The 19,384-nt window shown below is 41.6% G+C and overlaps 1 protein-coding gene across 1 annotated transcript in view; it reads left to right on the top strand.

Annotated features, from left to right (window-relative positions):
- The window catches only part of Vlet (COMM domain containing 10 protein valette), a 38,393-nt gene extending 19,224 nt beyond the window's left edge, over positions 1–19,169 (top strand). The window contains exons 3-4 of the mRNA XM_075370525.1: positions 12,538–12,696; positions 18,103–19,169. Of these exons, the coding sequence (XP_075226640.1) occupies positions 12,538–12,696; positions 18,103–18,309 (366 nt within the window). The 3' untranslated portion in view covers positions 18,310–19,169. The remainder of the gene's footprint in view (positions 1–12,537; positions 12,697–18,102) is intronic.
- The last annotated feature ends 215 nt before the right edge of the window (positions 19,170–19,384 follow it).

Here is a 19,384-nt window from a genome sequence, read left to right as displayed (position 1 = left end):
GGACAAATGTATACATAACATTTAACCACAAAAAACGAAAAGAACACTTATGGGGTGTAAAGGGCTTCGATCTTAAAATTAAAGAAAATAATAACAAAGTATATAAATTGAAAAGGTAATCTTTACTAAACCATTATCTCCTTTTACCTGTCTCACTTATTTTATTTAAGCACACTCAGGGCAACCAGAACTGCCGTTAAGCAGCACATAAGTCACCCTAGGATGCCATGGCAGTTGACTCTCTCCTATAAATAGTCTCGTAGGACAAGAACCCCTCGGCGAAGAGGCTGCCCTTCCCGGTCCTTACCTACTTGGCTCCAGGCATGCATTGCACATACATACCCTTGCCCCACGCCCTCAGTCCACCCTTAAGGGTCCCCCATGCCATCACTAGTTACACCCCGACTCCCTTACTCTTGCATGCAGGTGAGCCCGGGCGGCCTAGGCAAGAGGGCTACCTCCTGTCACTATGCGTGCCACACTTCAAGACTCCCTATATATAGAAGCTACTCCTTAGAGATTCTTTAAATTAATTTAAATTAATTAACAGCTTTAAATTAATTTTTTTTATAGACTTAAGAAGTTCACTGGCATGTAGATAAGCAACTATTTTTTATTCATTTACATTTTTTAAATCAGCAGCAATATTATTTCTTAGTCAGAACATCTTTCTGAGGTCCTCATAGGTCTTTCTGAGGTCCATTAGATGCTTAACTGTAAGCGTTTTAGTACAAACCCGCACATTGGTCTTACTCTGCTGATTAGCATATATGAATTTGTTATTCGCGTGTGACCGATTCTAAGTCTGGTCACAGCCACTTGTTCTTGGCAAGTCAACTTCACATCGCTTTTCCATTTATACAGAGAAGTTTTAACTGAGTTTAATTTTGTATTTAATCTTCTCCAATCAGTATTCCACCTGTTTCTTACTGTGTTAGACAGTTTTTAACATATGCCACCTGTACAGGAATTTCATCTAAGTTATCACAGACTGTCGCCTATCTGGCAGCTTCATCTGCGCTTTCATTTCCTACAATACCAGCATGTCCTGGAATCCATACAAATACACATCACTATCCTCGTTTATTTAAAACATAAAATGGACAGGATGTTTGTAATTAGGACATCCTTAATGTTCTTGTTCCGAATTGCAACAAGTGCACTTAGACAATCGGAACATATTAGCACTTTCTCTTCGCAATAGTGTTCTGTGTAGCAAAGAGCTTGCTGTATGGCAGTAAGTTCTGCCATGAAAACACTGGCTATATCTGGCAGTTTCCAAAAATGGGCTTCTCCATTTACATATATGGAGCATCCAACACCATGTTCGGTTTTAGAACCATCAGTATAAATTTTAATATGTTGTTCTTAACTACTGATGGTTGATAAAAATTCCTGTTGGATGATTACTGTTGGCTTCTTTTTTATTTCTTCCCGAGAGAGATCCAGCCTTGTATTTACCACTGGCAAAAGCCATGGCGGTATTTCTCTCGTAGAAATTGCTAATGTCTCTGATACAGCAATTTCATATTTTCTTGTTAATTCGTGGTACATCATTCTGTCTGGTCTGAAACAGGTAGCACGATGTTCATATAATGCAGCCAAAGGATGATAGTTAAAATCTTTGTTATTTATATGGGTAGGAAAAGCCCACATATTTGCTGTATATCTTAGCAGTAGGATCTCTCTTCTATAATTTAGTGGAATTATTTCGGCTTCGGACATTAGACTAGTCGGCGGACTTGTGCGGAACGCGCCTGTCGGGTATCTTATTCCGCTGTTATGAATTACGTCTAACTTTCTTAAATGCGACTTCCTAGCGGATGAATATACAATACATTCGTAGATGATTATAGCTCATCCCTTAGATCATTACAGATGATTTAATACATCCTTGCTCGTACTACATTTTGGTGTACCGAGGCGTTTTCGAAAGTATGATCGCATGCGCGGCGCCCGTTTGGGCGCATAGGTTGGAAAGAAATAGAGCACTTTTTCAAAATTTAATGAGTGCCCAGCGCAGAGCCATGATAGTATGCACTGGTGTATTTAAAACAACCTCCTACGAGGCTACTGCCGTATTGGGAAAGGATCTCCCAATCGATTTAGTGGTGAAAGTTCGAGCAGTCATGTGGAAGTTGCGAAGAGGTCGGGAGACCGAGGCATTTCGGATGCGGTTTCGATCCGGGCCAGAACCGGAGCGGAACGGTGATCGCAATGCACCGGAACCAAATTTCCTACAATTGCCCATCTCCCGTCTGCGGAAGAGGCTATGGAGCCTTGCGATGGAGACATGGCAGCTTGAATGGCACACCATGACTAAGGGAAGACCCTTGTATAGTTTTATACAGGATCTGGGGGCATGGTATGCCTCGAGTTCGTTTTTAAGGGCGTCGGGTGGCTAGGTGCTCACCAACCATGTAAACCTGAACCAATATCTGTTTTGGTTTCGCCTGGTGGCTGATGAGTTGTGTGTCTGCGGGGAGGTCCAGTCGAACATGCACATGATGTTCGACTGCCCTGCTCTTGGGGGGCCAGAGATCGAGCCACCCTGGAACTTAGAGGTCGGGGGAAACTTGGCCGCTCACAAACGGCGAGCCAGTGTGGCGAGAGCCGCATTGTCGGACCGCGTGGGAGGGAGTTCCTCGATGAGGTTGCTATGTTCAACCGTCATCGTTAATTTTAAGGGTTGTATAATGTAATAGTGATTCCTAAGCTCTGCTGTAGGAATCTTTCCTTGAGATAATGGCTGGCCACCAGCCAAACTAGCTCCAAGCGCTGTTAAATGGTGGATAGGTACTAGCTGGCATACAGCGACCGAAGCGTGGCAGCCTAAATTGCTGGCTTTTATATTTTAACTGCGTAAGTTTTTAATTGTAACAAGGGTTGCGCCTCCCCGATTTAGTTTTATTGATGACAAGTGAGCGATTGGGACACTTAAGCGGGTGCTGTACGACACCCTGCTTAATTCGCTCACGCAAGTTAGGTAGCTCATTAGGAGCATATAGGATCGAGGTCGCTATACCATTTTTAGAGGCACAGTAGCCGTTTTTGGCACGGAACATTTGGTCTATGCTCTAGGGCGACCGATTGGGGTGGTGGTGGGAGAAATGCCAGCTAACCAAAAAAAAAATACATCCGTAGATCATTACAGATGATTTAATACATCCTTGCTCGTACTACATTTGCGGACGGTCACCTGGTTTTGTGTCAGGTGGTAGGTTCTAACAAGCTGTAAACCTAGTGTCTGGCGTTGCAGCTGGTGTAGTTTTTTTTTTAGCGGCAATCCGGAGGGGATAGCCTGGACGACTTGGTGGGTTTCGCCAAGGACTTGGTGGCCGTTGAACCCTTCGCACCGCGAAGGTCGCGGGTTCCGGCTAAGGATCCCATGGTCTGCGCGGGGAAGGTACCCCTTCCCCTTCGTGTTCAGGTGATATTGTACGAAAAACCTGCGGTAGCCCCTGCTTCGAGTTGTGCAGGGAAGGCGGTAACTGGAACTGCACGAGGAGAGCATGGTGGCGAGCTACGTCGGAAGGGCGTCCTCTTGCGAAGTCGAGGGTGGCGGATAACAGCGGTTTAGTGGTCTGCCCTGAGCGTGAGGTCTCCGGGAGGGAAGCTTGTAAAGGAGAACTCCGGGTCCAACAGTTTAGGGCAGATCGAGGAGTTGCGGACCGCATGATCCAAAATCTCCTTCAAGAAGGAGTCGCGTATTTCGGTCGAGTTTCGGCAGCTTTTCAACTCGTACTTGTCTGAATGTAGCTGGATGGTTGCTGAGCTGGCATTAAAACATGAGGGCCTCCAGGGCACTAACCATGCCTTAGATTCAGTCGTTGATCGGCTGTCGGACAAGGTGGACCACGTGGTGGAAGGAGTCATGGACTTCAAACCGGCAACGGGGAGGGTCCTTGGTGAGATCCACACTCTTTGAAACGGGTAGAGAAGAAGGTAAAAAAAACCTGTCTCCTTCGCTGCGGTAACAGCCTCACCTGGGCCTAACCTGGCTAGTCCCCCCCGCCTGCCCAGGCGCCGGCTAACAAAATTAAGCGGGCCACCGTGAAGGTGGTCCCAGTAACGCCTGATCCGGGGACTTCGTCTGCGGTGACGGAGCTGATCCTGAAAAAGGTCCTGGACCCGCGGAGAGAAATGTTCCAGATCTCCCGGGTCGCAGAAACAAGGGACCATGGAGTAGTCCTGGAGGTCGTAAAATAGCAGCAGGAGAAGCGGCTGCTGAAAGCGACGTTCTGAAAACGAACGAGCTCAATTGCTGGCCGAGCGGAGGCCTCAAATATTGGTGTACGATTGGCCAAAGGCAACGAGAGCAGAGGAGCCCGAAATGCTCAAGGCGATACACATCCGAAATTCAGCATTGGATATGGCTGCCAAGGACTTCCTCAAGGGAACCAGGGTGGTCCGGCAGTTGAGGCAGAAAGAAGACTCAACAGGGTAATTGAGACCTTGCCTAAGATCCGGCAGGTATTGGTGGCCGGTGGTCGGCTGTTCCTTTGGTAGAACTCTTGCAGGTCGTCGATCATACAGAAATACCCCGGTGCTTCAAATGTCAAGGCTTTGGTCACACCTCTCCGCTGTAGGGCACAGTCGGCGATGTGTGGTCATTGCGCCCTTGCTGGGCACAGGGCAGTTAAATGCCCTAATAAAACAGCGCCAGAAAAGTGCGCTCCTTGTGCTTGGTGAAAGACTTTGATGCTGGATAGCGGGTCGGGGGCAAACAATGCAGGTCGCACAAGATAGCCCGGGCGAAGATCGTGCATAATACGGCGTATGGCGACAACCGAATTGGGGAAAGCTTTCAAGGACGTTCGTCACCATATCGAATGCTTGCACCTGGGACTGTTAAACCTGCATCGTTCCCGGGCGGCCATCAATGAAGCCATGAGGATTCTTGAGGAGTACGACCTGGAGGTCCTCTTGGTCCAAGAGCCGACGTTGGTCGGAGATAGGGTGGTCGGCTTCCATGGGGTTGATGTTATTCATTCTCGTGGGAAACGGCCGCTCTCTGCGATCATGGTCTGCTTGGTCTCGTTGGGTGTCTTTTGGATGCCTCAGTTTTCTGATGAGCAATTCACCGTCGTGTGAGTCATGAGGGGTGCACTCGATGTTGTGTACTGATGTCGGCATACTTCCAACTTGGATGGAATATTAATGACTTGTTGGCGAAGTTAGGACGGATTCTGGACGGTCTACCAGGCATCAGAGTGCTGGTTGCTCTGACCCCAAAGTCTCGCACAGTTCGTTGAAGTCAAGAACCTCTACTTGCTTAACGAGGCAGAACAACCGCCGACTTTCTCTTCCGAACTGGGAAAAAGTTACATCGACGTCACCTTGGTGACGGGCGATTTTCTTAGGTGTACAAGTAGTTTGATTGTCTGGCCCGAGGCCAGTGTGAGCGATCATAGGCTTATAACATATAAGATCGCGTATGGAGGCGGTCTCAGAGCTCCAGATCCGGGTCGCCATAACCTAAGGAACCTGGATCGGGACAGGCTGCGGCGCAGCTGCCTTACAGGGGTTGGAATGGTGCATGTAACTCAGTGAGGAGGTGGAATTGATGGCTGAACAATTCGGCCGGGCCATCAAGACTGGCTGCTATAGGGTCCTACAGCACCCACGGCCAATAGACGGACCCTTGACTAGTGGCCAGTCCGCTGATCAGAGCGTGCCTGGAGCCGTCATGACCTCCGCTTTCGGGAGGCCGCTTGTTGATTGCAGGCGGCGGCCCGGGAAAAGGTGGTGGTCCTCTGACCTGAGCGTGCTGCGCGCAAGAGTGAGATCTGCGCGTAGTAGGTTCCAGCGTCTTGCCCTAACGGGGAATATCGTTGATGACGTGCGCGCTGAAGGCCTGCGTAGTGATCTACCGGCGCGTCCGTAGTGAATACTTTCATGCCATCAAGGAAGTCAAACTCAAGTTTTGGCAAGACTCCATGCGCGAGTTGTAACGCAACCCCCGGCAGCTCGCGAAGTCATCTTACCGGCCAAAGGCAATGCACGTACGGTGCACGAACAATGCAGTGTTCGGTGCGGGTTTGGTGGTCGGGACCACACGTTAAAATCTGTGGCGACTTACCAGGCGTTCCTGGATACTCTGTTTGCAGATGCTCCGGAGAGTGAAGCGGAAGTCGGCGTCACGGCGGGTGAGACACCATTCCCTGACGTGCGGTCCGTGGATATAGAACGAGTGGTTTCTTGAATGGCACTGAGAAAGTCACCGGGGATTGACCAACTTGACCCGGATATCTTTCATCATCTGCTGCCTGTCATAAGATAGCCGCTTGACAGGCTGTTCTAGGGGTGTCTTAGCTGGGGTTGCTTTCCGACTTGTTGGGCTTTGGTAAGGGTTCTCTTAAAACCAGGGAATTCGGCAGTTATCGGCCCATCACCCTCTTCTCAGCTATCGGCAAGTTGCTTGAGAGGCTAGTTGTGGAACGACTCTGGGAATGCATTGATGTGAACAGTCTTCTAAATGAGACCAATATGGCTTCAAGAAAGGGGTTGGCACCGAGGATTGCATCTTAAATGCTCTTGCCGAGGTGGAAAGCGCAGACTGTAAATATGTTTTGGCAATTTTTATAGACATAGAGGCAGCATTTCCTTCCTTGTGTTGGAGTGCTATCCTCTATGAGTTGGAACGCCGCAATGTCCCTGTAGCCCTGCAGGCCGTAGGGCGTTACTATTTGCCTAATCGTACGGCTCTGTTTAGAGATGCGCACCTCGCTGTGGAAATGTCCTTCGCCAGGGAAAGCTCGCAGAGTTCCGTTCTCGGTCCCCTGCTGTGGAACCTGGTATTTGACGGATTTTTGGGACTGATATTTCCAGAAGGGGTTACGGCCCAGACTTTCGCCGATGACTGTCTCCTGTTAGTTCGTGGTAATTCACGACCGCAGCTAGAAGACCGAGCGCAGGCGGTTTGTCGACCGCGGAGGGCTGGATGGACATGAAAAACTTAAAGATTTCTGTGCCCAAGATGAAGTTTATTCTTCTCAATGGTGCAAACAAATTATTATACAGTCGTAACCCGTAACAGTAACAGTATAAAGGCTGTGTGATCAGCCGAGCTAAAGTTCATAAGTACCTAGGTGTTTTGTTTGATGAGAAGTTGCTGTTTAGTAACCACATTAGACGAGTAGCGGCGGACTGTGATGCACAAGCTTAGGAGGATTGCTCGGAAGGATTACGGGCTGTCGGGTCGTCATTTGTACATGTGTACCGAGATGTCTTCAAATGTATGGCCTCTTATACTGCGTCCGTTTGGGCGCGTAGGTTGGACAGAAATAGAGCACTTACGAGCTCGTATTCAGAATTTAAGGAGTGCCCTGCGCAGAGCATTAGTAATATGCACTGCTGTTTTCAAAACAACCTCCTACGAGGCTACCTCCGTATTGGGAAAGGCTCTCCCAATCGATTTAGTGGTGAAAGTTCGGGCGGCCATGTGGAAGTTGCGAAGAAGCAGGGAGGCCGAGGTATTTGGGATGCGGTTTCGGGCCGGGCCTGTACCGGAGCGGAACGGTGATCACAATGCACCGATTCTAAATTTCGTTCAGTTGCTCATCTCCCGCCTGAGGAGGAGGCTTTACCGCCTCGCGATGGATGCATAGCAGCAAGAATGGCACATCACGACTAAGGGAAGGTCCTTGTATAGATTTAAACAGGACTTGGAGGGATGGTATGTTTCTCCTTCGTTTTTAAGGGCAGCGGGAGCCCAGGTGCTCTCCAATCGTGCGAACTTGAACCAATATTTGTTTCGGCTCCGCCTGGCAGCTGATGAACTGTGCGTCTGCGGGGAAGACCAGTCGAATGAACGTATGATGTTCGTTATAACCATCAGACAATTGAAGCTCGAAGCGCTTTAATATTGGTATTCAGCGACCTAGGCGTGGCAACGAATTGCTGTCTTGACGAGATAAATTTAATTTATTGAATGTCATATATATTTTAGTAGTTGACCGCCTACCCTTTTTAGTAATATATGACAAGTGAGCGCTGAGACACGAAGCAAGTGGTTTGTAGCACCATACTTAGTTCGCTCACACAATTAGGTTAGCTCTAGGAGCTAGTTAGGACACTCGTCGCTAAACCGATTCGAGGCTCAGTAGCCGTTTGTGGCGCAGACATTCGGTCTTATGCTTTAGGGCGACAGAATGGGGTGGTGACCGAATGCCATTTAAATCAAATACATCCGTAGTCGAGTTTTGATTGAACCAATGCTTTATACACACTCTCAATAGTATTTCTTTATCTGAGCCCCAATTGATGTTGGATAAACATCTAATAATGTTTAGGACGTTTTTCATCTAGCACTCAAGTCCTGTATATGTAATCTCCATTTAAGGGATTTATCCAGTAACAAACCTCAAAATCTCACATTATTCTTATAATTTATTGGATTGTTGTCGATGGTCAGAACAGGACTTTGGCGAGGAATTCTCTTCCTACAGAATTGTAAGCAGCACGTTTTTTTCTGGTGAAAATTCGAATCCATTATTTCTCGCAACTTCATTAAGAACGTTAGTCGCTCGGTGTAATCTTTACTTCACCATAGCTGGCTTGTTGCTGGCATACACAATTAATTACCAAATCATCAACATAGACACTTTTGCTGATTTCTTCTGGAATAGCTAATATTAGTTTATGTTTATTGATGGCGATCGGGTTCAGGCGTCGCTTGAGTGATGGGAACCTGGAAGACCCCTGAAACGGGAGTCGCACCAGTCACCGCCCCTGACAGGGGGGGACATTTGCCCCACTGTGTGGTTTGGAGGCCACCTCGATTGCAGAAGGCTTAGGAGCCTCCATAACAGACTGCGAAGCAGTCACTTTCTTCCGGTCATCTTCCAATATTTCACGCAAACGGCCGTGGCCTTGGCGGCGTCCATTTTCTTCTGGTCAAGAGCACTTTTGTTTTTCGAAGACATATCATCAGGAGGCTGTATTGTTATCTTAGGCTTTACAGTTTCTTTACGACTAAAAGTTTCATTTTGTTCTCTATTTTACATCTAGTAAAAAAAAACTCTATTATTATCGTCATTCCAAAACATCGATATATATTATTATATATGTTATGACAAGAGTGTAAAGGGCTCTTGTTACTTAAAATCTCAACAAAAAAAAATTACGTAAAAAAAATACATATCTATAAATTATCCATAAAAATAGAAAATCAACTTTCCTTTAATTTTATCGCCTCGGTTTTCCTTTCAGCCATCCTATTTTAGTCCTTTTCTCCATACTGCGAATGGCTTCAATGTTGACATCCATTGTGTCCGAGTCCTCTGAGATGGCATCTTCAGTTCCCCCGCCATAAGTCTCGGAGGATCTCCTGCTCCCGGCGTCGGATGACACCGGCTCCGTTGGCGAAGACAAAAGTACATCGAAGTTCATACTGGATGTACTTACAGCTAAATTTCGTGGGGCGGTCGATTGTCTCTTTTCCGCTAACGGTCTCTGTGATTTCGGAGGTTCAACTATCGGTTTCTTAAAATCCTCCTTTTCCAGAATCATAACTTCTATTTTCGCAGATCCTTCGGTGGAGGTTTTTACTTCCTGTACCTTTTCAGTTTTCCTTTCGGCTATTGCTTTAATTTTAGAAACAGATTTGGGCTCTCTACTATCGACAGAACTATCTATTTTCTTCTGCATAGGCTTCGGACTGTTTTCTCTTGATGGACGACTCTTCATTTTGCCCTCAATGATTTGTAGCTAATTCATCGGTGCTAATTCTGCAAGCACATCCTTTGATTTTATAGAAGCTGTAAAAGCCGCAGGAGCAGCCGCAACTTGCGCATACGAAGCTGTTTAAGGTGTCCTGGCAAGCACAGTTTTTCTTGCATTGAAGCAGCTCACTTTCTGTGCTGTCTTAATTTTTTGGATAGCTACTTCCTGTTTGTATATAGGACAATTCCTAGATCTCGCAGAATAGTGTCCATGGCAGTTGACAGACAGGTGGATCCCTCCACGGATCATCTGGATGTAACGGCTCACCACACACGCATATCTGTTTCCTTGTGCACCTTACCGCTGTATGTCCGAATCGCTGACACCCAAAGCAACGCAAGGGTGTTTGAATAAAAGGACGCACATCCAACCTGTGAAAACAATCTTCTCAGGACACTGATTTGTTGAAAGTAAGCACATGTAATGCGGAGGGTTGAACTTCCCCATAACGACGCGTGTTTAAGCGACAGCACCCAATAACACCTTGGTTATGTAGTTCATCAACAGTCTCCTCGTCTGTGCAGTTTAACAAATCCCTGCACATGATAATGTCCTTTGAGGTGTTTAAAGTACTATGAGGAGATACTTCAATGTCCATGACTCCGATTTTCTTCGCTTTTAGCAATCGCAGAGATTGAACGTCGTTGACAGTTTCTACAAAGAGTCCCATTGCAGTTTTTTCGCGTCTCCTTTACCGTACCTCCAGCAGCCTCCATGATGCCACGAGCTATCACGGAAGGATTGTTTTTTGTAAAATCGCCGTCTTTCCTCTTGATAACCAAATATTTTAATACTGAACCAATATTCTTCGGTCTAAACCTACATGGTACCTTTTTCTTTTGTTCCAGTTATATGATCTCTTCCTTATCGCTTAACTCAACACTATTCCTTCGTTTCAGTTGTGAAGACAAAGGCTCCCCAGAACGAGGGTTTTTATGTGGACCCTCTGCTACATTAGGTGTGGATGGTAATTTGTTTATAAACCTAAATTGCGCCATTCATGATGTTACAAGGTGTGGGCAGAGAGATGGTTAGGCATGTCCCGGATCATTGATCCTGCCTGGGCTCCCCCAGTCAGCTGCCTCCCAGAAATTTAACCCGAGCCTGGATGCCAGGTACTGCCTAACCCACGATACCGACATAGCAGGGCTTGCACATAGCAGTAAGGGCCACGATACCCTTACCCATGGGATAATCCCTGCCAAAGGCTGAAGTGATTGATTCACACTGGACGGCTCAAGACATCAGCCAAGCAAACTCACAGCAGCCTACCCTCAACCTGACTCCACAACCTAGAAGAGGGATGGGCACTCTGCCCAGCATCAGCAAACAGATTACGGTCATGCCTCCCACCTTTGCTGTAAGCAGCGAAACCGAGAAGCACAACTGCAACCAACTTGGATAGGTCAGGACCGGCCATCCTGTACCCTAGAAGGAGTTCCTGGGCAAGACCATTTCCCCGTTGGCCAACATAAATAGAGGTACCGAAGTACCATGTCGTTGCCCGTCCCGGACGTGTGCTTAGATGTTGTTGCACGGACATGGTGTTGGATTTATCCGGGGCATTATTGTACTTCCTAAAGTTATTCTAATATTCAAAGTATTTTTATGCTAACAAAGGAAATTAGTAATCTAAACTTTAGTTGAAAGTAATACTGAATTAAGATTTTATGCAACCTTAATTCATGCTCACCCTTTTTTTCACTCTGCCCTTCAATATTTTATTATTTTTATAGTTATACGTTACTTAGATTTTTTTTTTTTTTTTCAAAAATGACACGTTTACTTGGAAGCAGCACTGTTTTATAGACCTACCCAGAATTCAAATAAAAATAAAACTAAAAAGTTTAGAATAAAATACATTTTGAGAAAAGAAAACCACTTTAAAAAACTTAATAAAGATTGATACTGTTTATTCCTTAAATTTTGACTTAACAAATCAAAATTAGTACTTTTGATTAGTAAATTAATAATAGTTTTTTTATTTTTTATTTAGTGCCAATTTAAAATTAGATAAAGAACTGGATAGTGTTATTTTTTATCTTTTAGTGTGTTTATTTTTATTATTCAGAATGTGAATGTAAATGCAATTGCGAAAATATGTTCTTTACGTAGTATAATTATTATTATTATTATTCACTATTGATGTGTCAAAGAAATCTTTTTATGTATGGTATTTAGCTGTTTTAAGAAATTCATTGTGTGAAAATTGAATGAATATTATTCTCAATTAATTATCTAATTGAATAATAGGTTTTTGATTAAATTATTTCAGCTGTGATATAACTATAAAAAATTTGTACCCTCCTAAGGTAAAGTTTTCTGTTGTTCCAGATAAAGATGCTAGCTAAAATCATCTGACCAGGGCAGTACAATATATAAATAAGCAGATTCATACTGTCAATATGAAAATAAAGGTCATATATCCAAAATTGTGTAACCAAAGTATGTAACAAAGCACTTGTTTCATATCAGTAGGCATATGTTTCAAAAAATTATAAAATGACTGTTATATTAGTTCTGATTTTTACAGATACAAACCATGTAAATTTTTTTTATTACCATTTATTTCATATTAAAACCTCTACTTATTAAGATAACTTATCTTTTATTAATTTAGTATAACTGCATAAATCTTACTAGTCTTCAAAAATCAGCCTTATATTAGTTAATGTTACATTTTAAAATAACTAATATAAAACTCTTGTTTCAATCCTTTCTTTAAACTAGTGAATCTGAAAATTCTAATTCAAAATCCATCCTCCTCTCCTTTTTTAATGTACTCTACTTACTGATGTGTTATTTTTTCAGGCTGCATATGGTGTAACAAAGCCAGCCGTTCTACAAAAAGACTTGATAGAATTGTTAAAGATGACTGATTCCAAAGCGGATACATTTTTCAATGTCTGGAGTAATTCTGCTAAAGGAATAGTCGATAGACTTAGACAGAAATCGATACACGATATACAGGTATTGCATCATTATTGTTGACCATTTTTTATCTATTTTATAATAATGCAAAATTAAAAAATGCTTCATTGGTGGCTGCCCGGGAATGATGCAAGTTTAACTGCCCCAGGTGCAAGCGTTCGATATGGTGATGAACGTCCTTGAAAACGTTCCCCAATTCAATTGTCGCCATACGCCGTATTATGCACGAATTTCGCCCGGGCTATCTTGTGCGACCTGCATTGTTTGCCCCCGACCCGCTATCCAGCATCAAAGTCTTTCAGCAAGCACAAAGAGTGCACTTTGCTGGCGCGGTCTTATTAGGGCATTTAACTGCCCTGTGCCCAGCAAGGGCACAATGACCACACATCGCCGACTGTGCCCTACAGCGGAGAGGTGTGAACAAAGCCTTGACATTTGAAGCACCGGGATATTTCTGTATGATTGATGACCTGCAAGAGTTCTACCAATGGAACAGCCGACCACCGGCCACCAAGACCTGCATCTTAGGATCTTAGGCAAAGTCTCAGTTATCCAGTGGCTCTTTGGGGCCTCCTTTCGCCCCAACTGCCAAACCACCCTAGTCTCCTTGAGGAAGTCCTCGACAGCCATATCCAAAACAGGATTTTGGCTGTGTATAGCCCTGAGGATTTCGGGCTTCTCTACCCTCGTTGCCCTTGGCAAATCATAGACCAATATTTACGGCCTCCGTTGGTCCAGCAACCGAGCCTGTAGGCTATTCTTCCTAAGAACTTCGACCTCCAGCACCCGCTTTGCCTGCTGCACATTAACAACCTCCAGATGATTTCAAGTTTTGTTTCATGTTTTTGTGACCCGGGAAATCTGGAACCTTTCCTTCTGCGGGTCCAGGACCTTCTTCAGGTCAGCTCCATTATCGCAGAGGAAGCCCCGGGACCAGGCATCACAGAGACCACCTTGACGGTGATCCGCTTAATCTTGATAACCAGCACCTGAACTGGCGGCAGTGGACTAACCCGCTTAGGCACCGTCGCGGCTGTTACCGCAGCGAAGGAGACAGGTTTTTTTACCTTCTCCACCACCCGTTTCAGAGAAGTGTGGATCTCGCCAAGGAGCCTTCCCGTTTCCGGTTTGAAGTCCTTAACTCCTTCCACCACCTGATCCAGCTTGCCTGACAGTCGAGAAATGAATGAATCAAGGGGTTGGTTTGCGCCCTGTTGGTTTTTGTTTTTCAACGCCATTTCATCAACCATCAAGGAACATTTAGAACGGTACAAGTTGACCAGCTGTCTAAACTCAACCGAAATCCTTGACTCCTTTTTTTAAGATATTTTGGCTCATGCGGACCCCATATCCTTGATCTGCCGTATCCCTTCAGATCCCGAGCTAGACTCCTTCAAGTGAGGCTTCGCCCCGGAGTCTTCCGGGACAGAGCTGATCACCGCACCGCTGTACTCCACCAACCTCGACCGAGCTGCCTCTCAGCCATGGGTCGCCCTCCACTGCCTTGCTCTCTGTGCACAGTCCCGACCGAAATCTTCCCTGCACAGCTCGAAGCAAAGGTTTTGGCCAGATTTTTTGTGCAATCAGCCGGTCCACAGGTAGGACCTCCCCTCTCATGGAGACCTCCTTAACAGAGGACCATGGCCTCCGCAGAGACCTGCTTAGTGACCTTCTCGGCAGGAAGGGGTCACCGGTAACAAAATCCTTGGCTAAACCAACCAAGTCCTCGAGGCAATCTCCCCCAGATTGCTTCATCGCAGCTTATTAAAAACAATATAACAACTGCACTGCAGTTTGAATGAAACCTAATACCTACCACAAAACAGGTGAGCATTCAGCTTAGTATATAGACGACTCCTAATATAGACCACCAGCAAGGTCAAAGCGAAATCGCTTCTCAAACCTGCCAGAGGATCAGAAACATTTACTGGCCTCACGAACACATGAAGATGGGGTCATGATTCAAACAAAGGAAATGTCCTTATTTAGCCGAAAATGGCACTTCTCCAACATACTACGCAGCTGTGTTGCCTAAATCCCACAGCAATGCACGTTGACTGACAGCCACTGATCGTTGTCAGCCCTGACGTGAACATAGGTACTCTGTACTTGTTGAAGCAATATATCGCTACCGGTAGCAGTAAATACAAGTTTCACACCACGGGGCCAGCAGCCAAGAAGCAATCTTTATATTTGTTTAATTTTTTCCAGTAAGTAAAATACAGGCATACCAAATTTGAGTTTTTTGCTTACTGATACTTGTCAATTCAGTTAATATTAAGAGAGAAGTTATTGTAAATGCAAATGATATCAGCAATAATAAAAATAGTTTCCTGGTAAATGATATTAATAAATACAAAGTGATATTAATCAAAATCATTACTGGTGAGAAGAGATTTTGATTACTTTTATAAAAAAAAAAAAAACCGTTATTTATTTTATTTTTTACTCTTAAAAGGAAAAATTACTACAGAAAAATAAAGTGATAGTAAATTATTTGGAATTATTGTTATTAGTTAAAACTGTGTTTTTATATCGGTTTAATTAATTTTTTATTATAGTAAGTAAAAATCTGAAGATAGGTAGTATTTTGTTGGTTACTAATTTGTACAGTATTCATTATATAAAGACAGATGAAAAGTAACACGATGTCATTTCATGTGTAGTATAGGTGTAGGAATAAATAAACTCACAGTCAGACTTGTTTTGCTCCATTTTATTATGTTAACTACTTACCATGTGAAATGTGATTAGCTGCAATTTACTATTGTTTGTTGTTTTTGTTGTAATCCTTTAAATTCTTGTAATGCCTGTTTTAATTTTTCATATTTATTTACAATGAGTTGTTTGATTACTAGATTTGTTTGTTTCTGGTTTTGCTCATAGGATAGAATTTTATTAGTACATTTAGCATTAGGTAAATAGGGTTTTGGTATTTATGTGATAGTATCTATTGGGTTGTTTGCTCAACAAATTAAAAAAACTTGTTAGCATCTTCTAATGTATTTACTTCAGAACAAATGCATTAATATTCATATTAATATTTAATATTAAGTTATTTAATATGCATTTATTAAATTATAAATGAATTTAAGTTTTTGGAAGTCTTGAAGTTCATTTACTCTCCAGTTAATATTATTAGGGTGGTCTGTTCAGCAGTCGTTCAACATGTGCTCTTCATGAATAGGTTATTTGACCAGTTTCTGGAAACCATATCTGATTATTTAGTGGTATTTTTATCGACCCCACAAAAAGTGGTTACTTTTAATTCTTTTATGTATTTCTTCAAAAAATAGCAAATAAAAATGCACTATTTAAATAAGCCGCGAAAACGCTATCATGAGCAATATGGCGTTGCACTGGCTTCACTGACATCACACATCTGTAAATAAACATCAAAAGTTGAATTAGCATTCTGCTGTTTGTGATATTTTTTACTGTGATTTACCCAAGAAAATGAGTTACAAATGGTGTGTAGTGCACAAATACATCAATAAAGACACCGGCAAAACTATTTGTATGTGTTCCAAAAAAATTCCAAAATGCGCAACTTGCACACAGAAATCCTGATGATATAGTGGATAATTCAACTGTTTTCTTCTATGAAGACCACTTTGATGTAAGTAAACATATTATTAATGAATATTTCATTTTAAAGACATAATATTTAGATTGTGGGTGGTCTTTTTACCTATTTTAAACATTGCCACATGACTAACTTAACATAACCTACTTTATTTTGCATCACCATAGCAACCCAAATGTATGCTATAGGTACATATTATTTCAGCTTAACAGGTTTATGGTAGATTGCTAAGTAAGTTGGTAAGGTACTTGTATTGCTATTTTCACATTTCTAAGCTCGGCAGCATTAAAAATCAGGGTTATTTTTAAAGAAAACTCCAACCATAATGGCATCAACTTTAGGCAGGTTTCCACTGTCTGCTTTCACGAAGTTACTCTCGATGATCGAATAGATTTCAAAAATGTAATATGGAAATCGTAAAATATCACAATATCACTCGATATTATAATAATTAATAATTTCAAAGTCGTAAGACACCAAAGAACGCAAAGGAACGCCAATCAATAAATCATATTTACTAATGTGTTACGTCATTATAGATTCAGCCAATCCAGACCGTTTTCGATCACATGGCGCCAACTAAAAAAAAATAAGTTTTTTTGGATAAATAATCCGTTACTTTTTAGTCAGATTAATGCAAATCGCCTTTAAAACCAAAATCTATGCGGATATTAATAATTATGTCATTATTTTTCACACTCAAATAGTCTATTATAGATTTCAGTTTTGACTGTCTGTAGCAAGATTGCAACAGCAATCTAGCAGATTGCAGGTTGACTGTGTCTTGCAAGATGATAAGTTTGTTTTAAAAAATTTAATTTGTGTCTAGCCAGGGCATAGTACTTGTATTCTTTGCCGCGTGGTTACACACCCTCCTAAAACTTTGTTCCTTTTTTAAACTTGTTATTGAAGCATAGAATACTGCTTCCAGAATGAAAGTTGAGACCACTATAAAAGTTCTTAAATTTATTTTTTAAGGATGAACTACCTTATCCAAGATAAGCATATTCTGCAGATCTCTAGTAGTAGTAGGTTACTCCACACTGCAGTTCCATACACAATTCGAAGAAACTGTGGTTTGTTGTTTTATTTGCTGCTGCTGTTTGTCATTTTGTTAATGAAAGTGCTATTTTAAATTTGATGTAAATTGTAATGTTTCCAAAAGAAATTTTCTATTGTCAATACATATTTGCTTAATTTTACAAGTAACCATTATGTTAAAAAGTGTTCTGAGTTGTTTCTTGTATTCTTAAAGGTAGTTAAGTTTTACTTCCGTTGAATAAAATGGTTTTTACTCCTCCTCCCGCCCCTCTCTCTCTCTCTCTCTCTCTCTCTCTCTCAGAGAGAGAGAGAGAGAGTTTTTCATCCCTCTGAGAGATGAAAAACAAAAGTTGAAACTGAAAATAGAATTTTGCTGACTGTCAATTTTTGTTTTTTAGTACAAATAGATTTAAATTTTATTACTTGTAGGATTTTTTATTCTGAGGCTGTGGACTTCTCATTGCATTAGTGGGTTTAACATCAGAAGAATGATCATTGTTTTATGTCTACCTAAGTTCCACATTTGAGTATTTCCAAATAGTAGTTTTGAAACTGTAGTTTCACTTCTGTGGACTCCAAGGACTTAGGGATGATTAAATCATGCCCAAGATGATCAAAGCACTTGCTAAAGGCTTGACACTTTTTATCAGACACTTAAAAATTTATTTTTAAAAACCTCTTAGAAACTACAATAGTGGTTACAATAATTTTGCTGTTTTGTTTAACCACTATCTCTAAGTGTTTATATTTATAAAAGGTTATTTTATTTCTAGTTGTATTAATTTTTTTATTTATGAAATTGCTAATTTCTGTTGCAGCTAGATGGTTTGAGTTGGATGTTAAATGTTAGTGCAGCATCAAATTATAAAGTGGATAAGATTGAAACACGAGCTATTATGGAATTAAAACTAAAACAGGAGAACAGTAATGCTGGTAATATTGTCATCAATATGGATCAAAGTCAATTATATCAGTTCTACAACACATTGGAGAATATACAATCAGAGTTAGATAGTCTGAGATAGCTTATTTCTTTGTGATACACAGATATTTCTGACTTTTTTTGTAAAATACATTATTAATGATTTTTATGTTATGTTTACACTAAGAATTATTAGTTGTCATTTCAGCATACATTCCATGGGTATTTGTATTTATTGGTTTCCCAACGTGGACATTTTTGAGTTCATGCATTTGTTTATTTTTAGTGTGTGTGAAAAGAAAAATTTAGATGAATGCATGAATATATTGTTCATTATGTTTTTAAAATGACCCAATTCACTGACATAATAATATTACTTAGAATGTAAATATTAGAATTAGATCAGTAAATTAACTAATGTTTCTTTTAATTCTTATTACAAATAACTACATAACAATTAAAAGAAAGTATTCAGTACTAATCTTTAAATAATAAATAATTTAAAAGTAAAACTATTTTTGTGTTGGGTGCCTTTCACTCATCTCACTTAATCAAGCTTCTCCCATATCATTATGATTCTACTGTTTCTGTTTTCTCTTTTATTTTAGTTAAACTCGCTTTGGTTTGTTTAATTTATAAATTTCTCTATGTTATAGTTCTTCTTTGTTGTTTAAATGTTTTCTGATTTTTCTCAGCTGTACTGTTTATCTATGAGTTTTTCTCAGCTCTACTGCTCTGTGAGTTTTTATAAGCAAAATTAAATATCTTCTTTTTGGTAATCTGTCATTAACCATGTTTAAATGCTATTTGCCTGTTTACTGATCTTTTAATATTACATATACACTATAAACAACATTGTCAGTTGTCTGTTTTACACATAATACAAATAGTCTTATCTTTTTCAATCGTTTTTACTCATTGTGAGGGTTGTCTGTAAATAAACCAGTATTTATTTAAAAAATATTTATTTGGTAAGTTATTCTACCTTATCTCCTTCAAAGTACTGCACTATTAATGAACTTCTCCAACCATTCTCTTTGTTACTGTTTGTAAACTTTCTGAAATCTCCACGCTAAAAGGTAAAGTCTTGTAGAAATTTTTTTCTGTTGCTTGGATTATTTTAAAATGGCAGCCTTTCAAGGTTGAGTTCAGCCTAAAAAGAGTTCTGCAGGAGAAAA

The sequence above is a fragment of the Lycorma delicatula genome, chromosome 1, assembly GCF_047948215.1.
Source record: "Lycorma delicatula isolate Av1 chromosome 1, ASM4794821v1, whole genome shotgun sequence".
In the NCBI taxonomy this organism is placed as follows: domain Eukaryota; kingdom Metazoa; phylum Arthropoda; class Insecta; order Hemiptera; family Fulgoridae; genus Lycorma; species Lycorma delicatula.
This window is presented reverse-complemented; position numbering and strand designations above follow the sequence as displayed.